This window comes from Dysidea avara, chromosome 9 (assembly GCF_963678975.1).
Source record: "Dysidea avara chromosome 9, odDysAvar1.4, whole genome shotgun sequence".
NCBI lineage: Eukaryota > Metazoa > Porifera > Demospongiae > Dictyoceratida > Dysideidae > Dysidea > Dysidea avara.
The window spans coordinates 2462613-2479825 of record NC_089280.1 but is presented as its reverse complement, the minus strand read 5'-3'; the positions used below and the strand labels follow the sequence as shown (position 1 = coordinate 2479825).

Below are 17213 nucleotides of genomic sequence, written 5' to 3'. Positions count from 1 at the left end.
TACCAAGTTGTTCATAATTTTATACATCATAAGATCTCCCAAGGTGTTATGTCTGCTTCTAAAGTGGGCCATCCCAGTATACTAATCATTTCCGATACGCTTGCATACCTATCAAACTTGTTTTTTTGCATATCTGGCAGCATGTCTTTGTACCATTTCTATTGCCTGTACATTACACTGATGGTATGGTGACCAGGCTACACAGGCATATTCTAATATTGGGCGAACAAGCATCAAGTACTTTAGGCTGGAGAGTTGGTGTCAAGATGAATTATTAATGTTGGTGAATATTAACATTATACAAATGGCTACCACACAACCCCCAGACTCTCTGCTGCCAGAGGTTCTCTACACTGGTCAACCTCCACAACCTTGAATTATAATCATTTAAATAGTGGCTCGCATTGTATCTGAATTATGCTGATGATGCAGGCACAGCAGAAACCAGAGGAAAAGAAATTGTGGTAAGCATAGGAGCTCATGATCACTTAATAGTGAGAAATCAATGGTAAAAGAAAAAAGTAAAGAATTCATGCACGGTATGTTGTATAGAAATTAGAATTACACTTATAATACTGATGCAGCTGCTGATAGGATATGTGGAAGTGTTAATCACAAGAGCCCAGCTAATAGTGGTATTGAAAAATGAAAATGGTGAATTAAGAATTCATGGCATAGTATAATTTGTATACAAATACTGCCTGTATATGTTCTGTCTATGTTTTGGTGTTGGACTAATTTTACCTATGCTCAGATAAAATCAGACCTCAGGCCTCAATATAATACTAAATAACATTGGAGTAATTTATAGATTTGTGATCCATTTTCTCTCGCTATAGGGATTTTTTTGAATTAGTTGTTTCAATACTGACTAAAGACGGTTCATATAGGTAGTATTGGAACACTATTTTTGCGATGTGGATCATGTGTGCCAATTCCAATAAACATAATATATACATATAGTAGTTCTAGATATTTGTACAGTTTTCAGTACTGGCTAGTATTATCAAGTTGCATACTAGCTACTTGAGATAATGCTGAAGTCACATAGAACATGTTTTTTTTATACGTAATATCAAAACCATGACCACATAAATGAAGTGGTTTTGTTACAGAGGATCAAAAAGGATCAGGTGTCACATGGTTAGGAGTCCTAATTGCATGTGATCATCACATGTTCCCCTCACAGGTTAATGGAGGATGGTCCAGTATAAATGTGAAGTATGTGTATCTGCAATTGTTTTATTTACTAATTGTCTCATTTGTGGCTTGTTATTTTTTGCAGTGTACTGTATCAGAGTTGGACCTCTGTCATTCAAATACCAGTTACCTATCATTAACCAAACACAGAAATGAGATCAGTGAGTATTCTACTAAAGATTTTACTTTCATATGCATTTGTTTTATGATGACTTCAGAGTTACGGACATTTGGTTATCTTAATACCAGGTGGTCCCCAGGAGTTCGGATAAATGAAGTTTCACTGCAATTGAAAACTTTTCTGGTAGTCATTCAGGTTATTATAATGGTAATAGTTTACTATAATACACTATAGCATCCTACAACTGTCACATCCATAATCCTCCTACAACAACAGATCACATGATACAGGTGATAATCATGTGATCCACACCAACCTGTGATCTCTATTGTGGTCCCAGTGATGTAACTAGCCTTATCTGATGCCAAGAATGTGATCACCTCACCAACCTCTATAGAGCACGGTATAGACACATCATCACTATTTATTATTAGCACTTTACAGTGACCAGCACTGAAGGTCTGACTATGAATACACGCATACATATGTGACCATCTCAACAAAACCTGCAAGCTTTGTATCATTTCTGAATTTTGTTTTGTTGCCAAAGAATGGGTTACCAAAGTTTTGACCCACTGTGGTGAGACAGTCTTAAATTATTACAATAGAGACAGTAGGAAGAGCAAAGAAATCAACTATACTGAAATAAACTACGGACCCTAAATTTGAGGCCATAACTTACATGTACATTGGTCTACAAAGTTGGGACATGGCTCAAAGCATTATCCATGAATTGCCAAATACACAAATATATCCGTACCGTAGTTGTAGCACTGAATTCACTTACTATGAAAATGTTTTAACTGAAGGAATGATGGCAACATTGTTGTATGAATGTTCGTAACATGTATGCTGTTTAGGCTGCAGGAACAAAAAACAAGCTATCCATCAATAGGTAAACAATTGATTTGAAACTTGCTCCTGTGAGTAACACTTTGATTAAACATAACCTTTTCTATAGCATGCATAATTTCACCCTTTGTATTTTATTGTGCAAACCACATGTACAGTGGTCCCTCCATTATCTGAACTCGTAGGGCCCTAGGTGTGTTTGGATAATGGAAAAGTTTGGATAAAAAAGTCCATACATTTTTATACAGACCTCAGTTAAAATACTCTAATAGAACAGTCACTTCAACAACATGGATAGTAGAACATTCGGATAATCGATGGCCGGATAATGGAGAGACCACTGTATGCAGGATTCACAGGGGCGTAGGAAGATATTTAGCTAATGGGTGCCCAGTGGTAAAGCTGAAGATCAACAACAACAACAAAAAAAGGTCGTGAGTGTGACTGCTTTATTACAGTCATTGACTGCTCTATTAGAGTATCTCAATCTTTTCAGTAATGATATAGTACAGTGTGCTGACACTCATTAGTTATGCCACTGGAAATATTTATGGGTGCTCAAGCACCCATGGCACACACACACACACACACACACACACACACACACACACACACACACACACACACACACACCAACGCACGCACGCACACACACCTTCAGGGTTTGCAATTCTTCCTATTGGAACCATTTCAATGATCTGCAAGGAGACAATATTACTCCAGTCACAACTACACTCACTGTGCACCTTATCCAATATTTCACTCGGCACTTTACCGGTCATTGGAGTTTTGATGAAGCCGGGTAATATAGCATTACATCTTATCCCATGACTGCTCAGCAAAATAACATGTAAAAGACAACATGTGGACTCTGTACCTGGCTAGCTCCAGTGCGAAGGTCTTCGTCATTGAGATCACCCCTCCCTTAGAGGCTGAGTAGTTGGACTGGCCAATGTTACCATGCTGTGGGATCACGTGATGAGATGACAGTATTACAGTCATATAATATAGTGTATTATGTGTTGGTTGTACTTGGACTGCATAAGTACCACAAGGCATAGAATGTGAAATCAATCAAAGAAAGGTAAGTGCATTTTCAAACTGCACAGAAGAATCTCACTGGTCATTTAATAGATAGTACAGTGAACAGGAGAGTCAGTTATCTGAATGTCAATTAGCCTTAATGAATATTATCTGAACACACGAAATGATTACTCAATTAGAATAATTATTTTGAATAAGGGTTCATGTTCTATTAGAACAACTGTATAGCTAGTACTCTTATCAAATGATACGTAAGAAAATTGTGTTTCTGTGCTTTGTACAAACAACTTTTCAATAATATGAATACCCTTACCCCACATTTGCTTGGACAATCAAATAGGGATGATAATCATCTTTTGAATAATGTCAAAAAACAAAATGGCTATAGTGTAAGGAGCTGGTAAAATTGAAATCCCATCTCTAAATAAATAAAATTGTACTGGTACACTGACCATTTTTGTTGTAACTTTATTACTAGAACCAAGCCTTGTTGACTAATTCAGCTAGGCGACTCAACAGTCATTGCATACACATAAAGATCAGGTCACACTCACATATGTACAGTACACAGTAGAGTGACAGACACTAACATATACCAACCTTGGCTGATATACTGGAGATGTTAACAATTGATCCATTCTTACACCCGTCCTGCATCATCTGTTTCACTGCTGCCTGACTGACCAGAAACGTACCCTGTGTTATGTATGAGAGTACAGCAATTGTGTGCAGCTCTAGTGTGTGCAGCTCTAGTGTGTGCAGCTCTAGTGTGTGCAGCTCTAGTGTTATACAATACTGTAGAAAAATGTAGTAGCACCTCTTGTGTGCATATGCTAATGTTTGTAAATTCAAATCCAAAAGTTATTGTTGCACACATCAATCTACTAATTGTTTTACATGGCTGGACCCTGGTACATGAGAATAATGTACTAATATGTGAATACCATAACTATGTGTGTGCAGTGATACACCACCATATTTTCTAGCTATTGATGTGAGTGTATGTTTGTATGCATCATATTGGTGAAGGAAAGGCTACCTCTCTAAACAAACTAAAAATTAATAACCAGCCACCAGCTTATCAAAGTCAAGGGATTTTAGCATATAGGTAACCAGCATGGAGCAGATTTTACTCTATTTTCCCAAGTTGTCAACAGTGCATATTACAATGAGGTTAAACGTGTCATTACATGAGTCACCTTCAAGTTAACATCAATGACTTCTTCAAAATGTTCCTCTGTCATCTTCCACAACATTTTATCTCTGATAATTCCAGCTCCATTTACCACTATACTTAGTGGCTGGGAGAACTGACCCTTCACCTCCTTCATCATATCATTAACTGCTTTAGAGTTTGCTACGGACACACTGTAACTGTGGAATTGTGCTTCGTCTGGTTTAGGACATGACTGTTTGCATAGTTCAGCTGTTTCTTTAGCTGCTGACTCATCCACATCAACTACAGCTACAGACGCACCCTCTCTGGCCATTATTTGACATGTGGCACGTCCTATGCCACTCCCACCACCTGTGCATGTTGATCACGTGCACAAAAGAAAAAAGACACATAACTACCGCATCCAAAATTCTAATACTATCAGACAATTATATAGTATGCTTACCTGTTATTACTGCTAGTCTACGTATAAGAGACATGCTGAAGAGGTCACAGGAAAACACGGATGTTACACGGAGCAAATCGGTTCATACTTTAATCCCAAATAATGACCACCACGCCCTAACTCAGCGGACATGGAGGAAATAATGCGGCGGGAGGTTTGGGAAGGGAAGGTAGCTGTGTCGTTCGTGTTGGACGAAAACGAAGTAGATCACTCTTTAGGCAGAGAACTACCAGAGCCAGTTTACGTGAGTGTATACGACGCGAGCCCGTACATCGTATAATTGTCCATTGTGTAGAGTAGCCAGGTTGAGTGATAATCGGCTTTATGTATTATAGCGAGGATAACATGGTTTAGTGTGTGGGCGGATAATATTGGTACTTCCCCAGTTTAATGACCACCAAAGCATTGACCATTGTGTAATTGACTTCAAAGACTTTCCAACTCGATTGTTAAAACGTCCACTATACCTATGATGTATTTTACATGTTGGGTAGACGCCTTACTTATACAATCAAATACCTTGTACTGTTGTTAGTTATGATGTTGTATTTTGGTAGTGTACTTGTACTGGATGTTATGAGAAGTATTTCCATTAGATGTTGCTGCCAAGAATTAGTTACTTCCCGCTGGCATACGATAAACTAAACAGACAGTTCCAACATGCGATATCAGGGTCGGAGGATGATCAGTTATGGCTGGAGTACCAGGGAAAACCATTGAAGTGGTATGTGCTATAGTGTGCTATACATCTTTGTGTGTCCCTGTCCTTATCCCTGGCCATGTGGTGGAGACCAATCGTTGGCCGGCAGGCAATAAGTGATCAATACCTTGTCTATACTTTTTTATGTGTAGTACAATATGGGGCTACAAATTGGACCAGATCAATGTATCCAGCCTCTGCTATTGTCCAGGGCCTTTCCATATTGGAGGTGGCCCTGATTCAAAGTTTCTACTTGGCTAGGTGGATAGGCAGCTTCTATGGGGGCTGGGGAGGTCATCTTATAGTCGGTTCTTCTGTGTGTATGTGGTGTTGTGTGTTCCTTAAGCAAGAAACTTTACTCACATTGCTCCAGTCTAGTTGTTAAATAGGGACCTGTCAGCTGGGGAAACAGCCTACCCATCTGCAACATCAATGGGTGCTCTCTCTCACACGCAAGCGCGCACACGCACAAATCAATTCAGCTACTAGAGACCTGTGCATTTAACTATGTACATGGATGCTATAATTTAGCTAGAGGTGTACCAATATAGATTTTTGCTGTACCGATATCCAATGTTGATGCCACCAAAAGAAGCCGATAACTGATAGATGATCCGATATTTGCATTACAGTTATCCTTAAACCCGCATAATCCAGAAAACTGGATCTGATAAAAAAATGAATTGAAAACACACAATACTTTTGCCAATCTACATAGGCGGTTACAAACAAGCACATCTCATGAAGCGTTTATCTGATTGCTTCGAAAAACAGATTTTATTAATTGGCAAGGAGTAAGCTATCTACCTGTGTATAAACTTTCAACATGCAAACAAGAAACTCACCCACTATGATATGCTGAATCATTTTCAGTCCTTCCACGTTTGTATCGCCACTGTGCTTGTCTGACGGTGATGTTATCACATGATACCTATGTATCAACCGAATCAGCATCACGTGAGGAGTAACATGACACCAAGCAAAAGTCGATACGACAAAGTATGGCCGAGTTATGGCCCTTTGTACATCGTTATGTGAAGAAGGAAGATGGAGGGATAGTTCTTGTACTCTTTCAAAGTGAAGCGAGTATCTCTGGATTGGATGAATGTGACGAAGTATGGGACCATTAGTTAATGGTGAGTAAGATGGTGTTTGTCATTCTTAGATAGCTTTAACGGTTTTTGTGTTATACGGTTTAGTTTTACAAGGCATGCATGCGATCCAGTTTACTGGATTATGCGTTTTCAGTGCTTGCGTTATAAAAAACAGCTGCGGGTTTAAGGGTTAAGTAAACAATGTGCATTTACCTACTCTACAACAATATGTGCATGTATTCATTGCTATACTCTGCCTGTGGTAGTAGCTTGGGTTTCTATTTTGCAATTCAGACAATTTAAACACCCACAAAAAATTTATGTATATTCCTGTGAAGGGATATTTCTATATTTTATTGGCTTGTGAGAAAGCTGGTACAGCAAGATTCCTGGAAACATTAGGGGTCATTCTGAGGCACTTTTGGGCTTCATTATACCTAACCAATACTGCCAAGGCGCCAGGATGATATTGTGAAGCTGGTTTTTAGCTAATATTTGTGACTGGATCTGCAAGAACCCCAAGGTGCATTTCTGTGGTTTTAACAGAAACCTCTGTTGAATTTAGCTTAGTGGCTGTCAAACAATATAGCTTTATTGTAGCTATATACGCTGACAATTTATCACACCACTGTATTTCAGTAGCACGCCATTTCAATTACTTTCATTGTAGCTTTTAAAACCTCCTTTATAATCAAAACACTCCAATATAGTGTTGAATACAACTTAAACAGAACTTTCACCCTACTGTTAGTTAGCATATTTCACAGCTTAAACTAAAATTACAGTGATTGTTACTGAAGTTGCTAAAAACCCAATCTTAGAGCTTCTATAATCTCAAAATTTTCTCAAGGCATATCATTAAGTGCCTTATTATTTATTCTCTATCTAGTCACAAGCCACTTTTAAAATCCTAAATCTGCAACTATGCTAGTAAATTCCAAGCTTGAGGTGTTATCATGGCAACTCTGATGTTTTTCTCCTCTTCATTGTTGACAGTCGTTTAGGTACTATCATTGCTGTAATGTTCACGTATGAAGTCTAAAAGGTCACTTCTTCATAATGAGACCATGGTTACTTCTTTTTATTACAAAGATGCTATATAACTGCTTCATTTCTAAAGACTGTGATAATTTTTCCAGCAATAAATGCTTGCATGTATTTGTATGGCTTCTCATAGAGTAGTGCTATAGCCAGAGTGAACAATAAGCCCCTGGCACTAAACCGCCACATGAAACCCAATATATGATCCATACAAATAGATATCGGTAGCGATATCGGTCCTCCTGCTGTTCTGTACCGATATTGGTAAATATTGCCATATCAGTTGCCGATATTTTAGCTGATCCGGCTGTTGGTAGACTTCTAGAGTTAGCATAAGCAAACCCCGCTGGGACAGAACTAGTAACCCACAGGACACTGTACCATGTCTCACAGGTGAAGGTGTGGTACCTAAAGTCCCACCTAGACCTTCACCATTATGTAAGACATGGTCAGTTGGCATTTACTTATGTACACATGTTAGTAGTATATTTCATATACACTGGCACCACTTGTCTTAGTTGCTATTGTACACACATTAAGAGTATTATTTTGCAGCTCTATAAGTTATACACATAGATGTGTACACAGTTCACAGGACAGGTGCACACACTCCATTACATTTCATGTATTCTTTTCATGCTGCACTTTGTGTTCATACATTGTATTTACTACAGGCATTATCCAGTTGGTGTTCACTATGATTTGGTGTCATCTGGTAGTCTACAACTCTGGACCATCACAGTCCATTACAAGGTAATCAGAAATGTAAAACTGGTATAACCTGTATGAGATACCTGTTTGTCAAGTTGTCAACTGCCAGTTTCATAGCAACCACACAGGTACTGTAACATGTAGAACTTCTCCGTAACAGACACTGTAAGGCTGAGAATTTTGTTCCATTTTAGATATAAAAGTTTAGAGGTGTAATGTATGGAATTGGTTATTTTATTATAGAGGAGTTCTTTATTTGTAGACTTCACTAAAATGGTGTCACTGTGCAAGATATGATTATGCAATGCCAAGTATGCCATAATGAGCATCGAGTATGTTTAGTTATCCCTTTTAAAGTGGTGTAGTATTGTAAAGAAGACGACTTACATTATGGCTTTGTGGTTGATAGTGAAAATTTTACCAGTATACTTATTTTCTGTGATTACTTCACAAGAACTATATATGATAGTCAATTTCCATTTGGTTAACCAAGACATTCACATGCACTTTTTTGAAAGTAGCCAATGGAAATCATACCATTCAATTCAAACAGTTAAGTTGGAGGTTGGTCATGTGTTGTAGTCCTGTGACATATTGCATGTAATTGTGCAACCAAATATAGTGTTTGAAATTAGCAACGTCAATATGATGTCCTTTTATCACACCCGCAAGAAGGATGTGTACAGTGTTGGGTGGCTATGAAATACCATAATTCATTGTATGCGTTATATCGATATTATGGTTGAACGGGTTGAACTTATCTTTGAGATCACATGAGATGTTTGACAATGTGTATCCAACCCTCCTCTGGTCTTGCACCATCTGCTACAACTGGTTACCTGTGTACTGACCCACTGAGTGAAAATTTGATTAGTTTGTGTTTTCTCAAACTTCGTTGTATGACTCTTTTGTCTAGCAAGAAAAAACCAATGAGCTGTTACAATTTCAGCCTTATCTGGTGAATAATTTAGTAATAGACAGCAGGAAGAGCAAAACAATCGATTGCACAGTGACTATATATTACAGGTGATCATTTAATCAATCACAATTATGTCACAAGTGCAACAGGCTATGGAACTGGAACCTGTCTTGTTATGTTCACCATGAACTGGGACATTCATCAGGATACAGTTTTTTTTGCCTACGTATATCTACCCGTGCTTTCAAGCAAAACAGCTGTTCAGGTTTGGAGACGGCAACAATGAAGTTACATTTTACCACAACATTAACAAACACACATAACTCACGATTGCTTAGTGAAACAAAGTAATATTCTTCCTCTCCATGAAGAGGCAAATTCGATTCATTGGTAATACAGAATTCGAGTATTGTTTTACTATTTAACTGAAGCGATTTAAATTTATTTTTGTAGCACACACTTTTTTACCCCATGTATTACAATGTGATGTGTCTCAGGATTTTGCTCAGCGGGTCACATTTTCATAATTGTGACATTGTATGTTTGGTCTTCATGTGGACAAACTGAACAATCAACTGTTTGTAGTATCACTATCATTCTGTTTAATCACATGACCTAGTAACCATTGCAACAACTTTTCCACTTGGAGTTTAGAGTAGGGTGTTAGTCCACTGGTTAATTTTTAACACTCGTTAACACTGTGAACCACACTACCTCTCATGTTGGCTTTGCTAGAGGCTGGCTTTGTACAAGAAAAGTTCAACAAAGGTAATATGATGTTTTAAAGTACATACTGTAAGTTGATTGCTGTGCTAAGTGGATCTTCCTTGGCTTTAAGTGAACACTGGAAATGAGTTGCCATTAGATCTGTGGTTTGGCCTATGATGTACTACTGACTTACAACAGAATTGTAGAACCAAATATTCATGGTGTTTGGAGTTGATGTTGTATGTCCTTTTCTCACCTGTGATAAGTGAAACATGCCTAATAATCCCCAATGTACAAACTGACCTGTCCCACCTGATTAATGAGGTTGGCCCAAAGGTGATAGAGAATAGTGTCTGAATAATCACGTTGCCTCCATAGTTGTGATATATCCAACTAAATGCTTTAACCTGCATAGAACTTTCAGGGAATACATGTTTACATAATACAGGCATGCATGGTGACTTGAGGTGGGACAACTTAACTCCTGTAGAGGTTATCCGTTGTCTAGCTGCTTTGTATATAGATGCAATATTTATAGGCTCCTGAACAATTCACATTTGGACAGCCAGAGCCTTTAGGTACGTACCATTGGTGCTCAGTGAAGCCTTATATTTGGTGATATATAAATTTGTGCAGGAATTTCCCTGCCATGCAGATTGTTGTCTGGCTCATTTGTATGACTTGATGGTACTAGTGGTCCAGACATCGCTTTAGCTATTCATACACCTGTATGTGACCGTCTCAGCAAAAAAGCATAGTTTGCACAAGTTGTGCTTTGAGAAAAACGAAATTTAAAAAATTATGCATGCTACAAGGAAAAAATGTGCAAGTTTTAATGAAGCATTACTCAAGACTCAAATTGATATACACTGTACTATCTTATTCACTTGCCCATGGAGAGTTCAAAAACTTTTCTGTAGCCCCAACAATGTGTGTCATGTGCGTTTGTTTATGATGTGGTAGATGGTCGTCATTTCTTCAATAAACTCTCCTTTGTGTATGCACAGCATGTGCAAGTGACCACAGGGCTAAATTATACCTCAATCCATTTTGAGATTTTAAGCTAAATTCCAATGCTGTAGACTACTGCAAACAGAAGGTATGTGCGAATGCAAGCGTCTGGTAGTTTATTTTCAGTATAGTCACTCAATTTCCTTACTCTTCCTATGCTATAATCCCAAAACTACTCACCACAAAAGCCTGAAATTTAGTGATCCATTCCTTGGACACTAGAGGTAAGGCTGAGAAAATGAAGAAAAATTAGAAGTTGTGCGAATTAAACGGAATTTTGCTGAGACGTGTCACGAGTGGTAAACAGCCAGCTGCAATAACTCTTTAAGTGGAAAGGAACACTTACATCCAGTCATACATCATTCAAGTCTCCTGGATGCTATTGCGTTAATGAATAGGGAAGTGATACAGAGGAAAGTAGTTGCCATTGATAGTGGAGAATTGAAGTGCACCCCATACAACAGGTGTGCTAAGTGCAGTGTAGTCCAGTAAACAGATACAGTATACATTGTGTGTATCACCATAGCTAACACAAGACTGTATCATACACCAGTAGTTATAGTATACCTGGCACTATAGTGTCTGCATGGCATTGTACATTGAAACACCGTAGCAAGCAGTCTTGCCAACATGACTATGACATCTGACTAGCTAGTTGCCTTCTCCTCTTGCACATGGTCCCAGCATGCCTGCAATCATTCATACATAAGGGAAGGACAAATATATTTTGAAAGTATTTATCAATGAACAGTTTCCTCTTCTAATTGCAGTATTTCACTTTATTTCAGAGTACATGGGAAGATTGAGATACTCTAGTAGAGCAGTCACATGTGCTGTATTGTTACTTTAAATAGATTAATTTATTTTGTTGTCCCATACGTTTAGTATGTGAGGGGGAAACAGTTGCACTTTCTGGGCAATAATGTGTGGGAACACCACAAATTCATAAATGTTAGAACTCAATTTAATGATTTTTGTAACTGGGCTACTTGGAGATGGCTGAATGAACACTGTAACTACAGCGGCTTACTAGTTATGAAGCGATGAAAAACAGCGAGTCAGTCTCCATGTTTTGAAATTCTCGCCAAGTCTTTAATTTTGATTGTGGATTTATTCACATGACTCATATTATGACCTGATAGATGACATTCACACCTACTAATGTGACCAGATTGTACAGACCAATAACATCACATGATATCAAACTAACACCACCAGTGGGTAGTTATGTGCACTATCACGCTATTGGCTTAGAGCTTCCTCACACTATGGTTTTGAATTAAAAGCTGTCCTTTTTTCTGGGTGGTGTAGCAAGCTTGAATGGTGATTTCTGTCCTTAGTAAGGAACTAGCTTAACTAAAATCAGTGGTGAATGACCTGTTACAGTTGGCCAAATAGTTTCTTTGTTGATTCTGCTGCATATCAGCCACTGAGAAGCCAGTACAACACTGTAACCTCGTGTTTGGACATCAGTCATGGTCTCCCTAGCCTTGTCTTTCACCCACCCCACCACTCCCAACCTCCTTCCCTTTATGAGCACTCATTCTCATCCAACTTGTCAGATTTTCTGTCTTATTTGGTGGGATACTCTACAAGCAACTACAAAGTACTGGAAGTGGTGGTTTGAAAGGTACTTATAGATTGATGCATCTCTTGTGTAAATTTCATACTCGTCTTGACAAGCTATATAATGACTTGAAAATGTCTCAAAACTACTAATGTGCAATTTGTCTCCAAATTCAGTTACAGTTCAACAGTTGAATGGGGCAAGCCCCACCATTCAAGAATATGCGATTGATTCACTGCTTGGTTGATTTGCTTGAATGTACCATATCCTTATAAGGATAAAGGCTAGATGACGGATAACCCACCAATTGCAATCATCACAACCACCAAGCCATCTAAGTGTATCTTGGTTTTGTGAGATATTGCATAACCATGGTTACTTGGTATGGTAACCATGTAACCATGGTGACTAGTATGTAACCATTCATGATCCTGTGTGTTTATTGTACACTGTTTGTAATGTTAGTGTTCAACATAGTCATTACACGATCATTTATCCTCTCCAACTTCAAGTACATATTTATGTATAGCAAATAGCTGTACTGAAAGAAGTATAAGAGTTCTTCCTGTTGCCTCATGCTAAACCACTATTATGCCTAACCCTCATATTAAATAAGCATATGTTATTATACTAGTTGCAAGTGCAGTATAGCACAAAGGTGTGGTCATAGCACAAGGTAAAGCTAAGTGTTATATTTGGCTTGAGAGTGCTATATTTTCCATAGTGCATGAGCGTCCGCAATGCTTTAACTGGTTTAATGTATGAATTCTGGGGTTGCAATCAAAAAGAAAGTAGCTAACTGTTTATACAGTTTATCATGACCCGGAATTCCAGATGGAAATAGTGCGTACTCGTGATTAGCCGCATAAGGTTAATTTGTAGGCACTAACACCTAGTTATCACACGATTTGTGATCCATCAGATCCAGAATTCACTTAGTAGTGAGACAGGAGGACGAAGAGAATGGCTAAGGAAGGCTAGGCTGTAGCTATAGTGTACTTGAGTAATGGACAGCTTCTTTGTACAGCTATCACCATTGTTCACAAGTGTGGCCATCAGTGTTACAAAGTTGAAAGCTTGCATCAATATCAAGCGGCCACTGAATCTAACCAAGAAATTTCTAAACTTAACAAAAAAGTCAATGATAGACAGATTAAAGACTGAATGAGATAATTATTGTACAGTGAACCGTCGATTTTCCGGACCCCTTTGTTCTCAGGCAATGATAAAAGTGTTCAGGTAAGCAAATTGTTTGGAGAACTGAAGCCCATACATTTATATACAGAGCTCTGTTGAAATACTCTAATAGAACATACACCTATACTTAAAATACTCTAATAGAACAGTCATTTCCAATTTCGGATAACCAAGGATCTACTGTAGTGGAATTACAAACATTTGTGTATGTAGCCATTAATTTGCTGTTAATTGCCATGATAACGTTGTTGACAGCTTTATTAGTGGTCATAACTACATACGTTATCTGTAATACCTTTTTGTTAATAAGCACATTAGTACCTACCAATCAAGTTCTTGTATGTTTGTTACTACAGAACTTTCCATCTGATCAACTAATGTACTGTCAAAAGAAGGAGATCGTCGAAGCTCACTTCAAGTCCAGAATAAAAGAGGTTTGTTGTTGTTGTGTCTAATGGATGGTGCAGTGGCACCATTGGCATAAAGTGTGATTTAAAATCTAGCCTTGTATCAGTTGTACTGTATCCAATCCATGTCCATGTGGGATCCCCGTACAGATTGACCTAACCATAGTATGTTCATATTAAACTGATACTTAAGAAAAAGTCCACTTTTTTTCTCAAGGGAAATAACATTTCAGCCAACTAGGCAGGGATGTACCCAGGTTTAGTGTAGTGGTGACTACAAGAAACAGGGATAAGTCTAGAAGATAAGGATAGGACATGTGGGACCTTAATTTGCATAAGTTAAAGTGAATTTGTAGTGGTTGTTGAGTGGTAGTGGTGGCTATTTATTTGAGTGGTGGCTTGTCCCGATCACTATAGGTACGTCCCTGCTAGGTGATTAGCTAATATCAGTGTTTTTTGTGTAAAACTGCTGGCACTATATCTAAAAATACATGTATTGAGGAGTACTATTTATGTGGAAAGTTTCATGGCTTTATGAAAAAGTGCACAATATTGCCAATTTTGGGGGCTACGCTGCTATACTATATTGCTGCCATGCAATTCCAAACATGGAACTTGAAATATAGTCCTTTTGTCATGTTCATGAGAAGTACATATGCATAATTTACTGACATTTGTTTCTTAGTAAATGAATGGAAAAAAAGGGATGTAGTTGCTGATGTTAATTAGAATACTTATGTCAATAGTTTAATACTGAAGTGTCGGGTTTGAATGGGAAGCTTTTCTTTGAGACTACTATGAGATGTTTGATGATGTATGATCAACCTCCTCTGGTGCTGGGGATTGTATAGCAGTATAAGATAGATCTGCTGCCCAGTCTATAAATTTTGTGACTTGTTTATGAATGTCTCTCCACCACAGGCCGACTGTTTGAAGCATCGAAAGGAAATTATACAAGTGCTGAAACCACAGGAGTTTGAGCAGTTGTGGACAGCATATTTAACTGGTAACCAAGACTACCATACATGCATCTGTGTGATATTTTGTTTTGATTGTTGTGGCACAGAAAACTATGACAACTTTTGGGCAATAAACAACAAATTGATGGCGAATGCCAGAGGTGACCTAGATCCATTTAAACATATTCCATTTGTTATTTATGAGGTAAGTGATAGCATGTGGGTACATACACGAGTGGGTACGTGTGCGTGCGTGTGTAGTGTTGTGTGTAATTGAGCATTGGATGGTTATTGCAATCTCAGATGTTGTTCTGTTATTTACTTGCGCTGCATTAATGGTATTAACTATGGTCAGTAGTCTAAACTTTTATTTTTAGCAACATTGCTCAACCTCGAAATATTTGCCCCTTGAAATATTTAGGCTATATGGTAGTCTACCAACTGTAAGTGCCAGCTGTCATAGAATCATCGGATCTCTATGTGGGATTTCTAAATTCTCAACAACCTTGTGCTAGCTAGATTGATAGGAGGATTATTGTCATGTAGCATTTGTGAGTGTTTTGCCATTTAGTTTGTGTGAGTGATTTTATGTTAACTACTTATCTCTCTACAAACTGTCTGTCCATATAATGTCATGTAGGATTTTTAAACGATCAATGGTATCTTCATGGTATCCATGTTAATAGCTATAGAGTGTTAGGATAAACTGGGAATTTAAATATAAATGCTTATCACGAAGGTGATGGTGTTGATGTTCACCAAATTTGCATGGAATTGAGAATAGCTACATATGGTTATTGTAGTCACATAATGTAATCTATTAATCCAGGTTGATGAATTTCCAGTTCAGAGATTAATGTCAGCAGTACAAACTGAAGGTAAAGTGTGTTGTGTGCACTAATTATTAGCAAGCTGCCGTGTACGTACACACACACACACACACACACACACACACACACGTACACACACACATACACATACACACACACGTACACACACACACACGCACGTACACACACACACACACACACACACACACACACACACACTTACAAAAAAACAAACAGTTCCAAGTTGATGTTAAACCTTTTAATTTTCTGTGTCTTATGTTGATAGGGGGACCAGAGGTGACATTGAGAGAGTTAATACAACAATATTGTCCATTAACACTCAGTGAGTTGTTGTTAGTAAGAGTGTTGGAATATGAACATGTATGTGTAGTTACCAATACTGGTAGTTACTATGGGGTTTGATCCCAACAAGGTGCAGTAGTGCACTTTTGGACTGAGCTTTCTGTGTATGCATGAGTACTTCATGTGAGGCAGTTGCACACACTGTATTAAATGCACGGGAGGTTAACATTTTTTATCCAGACTTTTATTTGTGCCTGGAAAGGGGAGTAACATATCTCTGAAAACATCAAGAGGTTTCCGACATGTGGTTAGTAGTGAATCTCTCATTTCTGGAATCATGTATGTTAGCAGACAGCAACAGTCGGAGACCTAAAGTGGTAATGTTAAACAACGGGACTGCTGCCGGAGCTGTCTTAGCAAGAATGCAACATTTTGTATCACTGATGTGGTATTTGCCAACCCACATAACTATTTGTACATACTGTTAGGTTTTATTTGTTTGGAACCTCTGTTAATGGACCCTCCAAACTGTAGATATAACATCTCTAGTTTTGGTTGATTACTCAGTAAAATTTTATTGTACAGAGACTCCATGTATATGACCTTCAATAGTGCTACCGTGTGTTTCTACTCCACAGGTAATGGTCGGGTGATAATCCATGGTGTACAACCATCACTGGACACATCACTTCAGTGGCTCAGCAGACACTTCAGTTACCCTGACAATTTCCTACATGTTGTCGTGTTGACTAGCTAGAGCCACACCACACATACACACTTTTTATGTATTTAATGTATTTTAATATTGTTAATATAATTTTTTGTACAATTGAATTGTCAAGTGTCTTTCTTGTGAAGCTGTAGGTACGTTACAGTGGCTGGACATCTTAGTACAGCTGTGTTTGGTGCAGCTTATCACTAAGTACA

General features: G+C 38.1%; 2 protein-coding genes and 1 long non-coding RNA gene across 3 annotated transcripts; 2 read left to right on the top strand and 1 right to left on the bottom strand.

Moving 5' to 3' along the window:
- The first annotated feature begins 1090 nt into the window (after nucleotides 1-1090).
- On the top strand, nucleotides 1091-2083 carry LOC136265844 (uncharacterized). The gene is made up of 3 exons (XR_010705760.1): nucleotides 1091-1221; nucleotides 1286-1361; nucleotides 1419-2083. It is a non-coding gene; the product is annotated as an uncharacterized lncRNA (long non-coding RNA).
- On the bottom strand, nucleotides 1479-5127 carry LOC136265834 ((3R)-3-hydroxyacyl-CoA dehydrogenase-like). Its single transcript, XM_066060773.1, has 8 exons — nucleotides 4840-5127; nucleotides 4417-4745; nucleotides 3818-3913; nucleotides 3051-3136; nucleotides 2920-3004; nucleotides 2829-2871; nucleotides 1638-1712; nucleotides 1479-1585 (listed from the first exon to the last, which is right to left on the bottom strand). Exons 1-8 carry the CDS (start codon nucleotides 4871-4873, stop codon nucleotides 1569-1571), a joined length of 765 nt encoding a protein of 254 aa, XP_065916845.1. The 5' UTR covers nucleotides 4874-5127; the 3' UTR covers nucleotides 1479-1568.
- LOC136265833 (autophagy protein 5-like) lies at nucleotides 4898-17120 on the top strand. The gene is made up of 9 exons (XM_066060772.1): nucleotides 4898-5083; nucleotides 5436-5563; nucleotides 8349-8427; nucleotides 14144-14221; nucleotides 15116-15200; nucleotides 15261-15358; nucleotides 15983-16031; nucleotides 16270-16326; nucleotides 16925-17120. Exons 1-9 carry the CDS (start codon nucleotides 4970-4972, stop codon nucleotides 17041-17043), a joined length of 807 nt encoding a protein of 268 aa, XP_065916844.1. The 5' UTR covers nucleotides 4898-4969; the 3' UTR covers nucleotides 17044-17120.
- The last annotated feature ends 93 nt before the right edge of the window (nucleotides 17121-17213 follow it).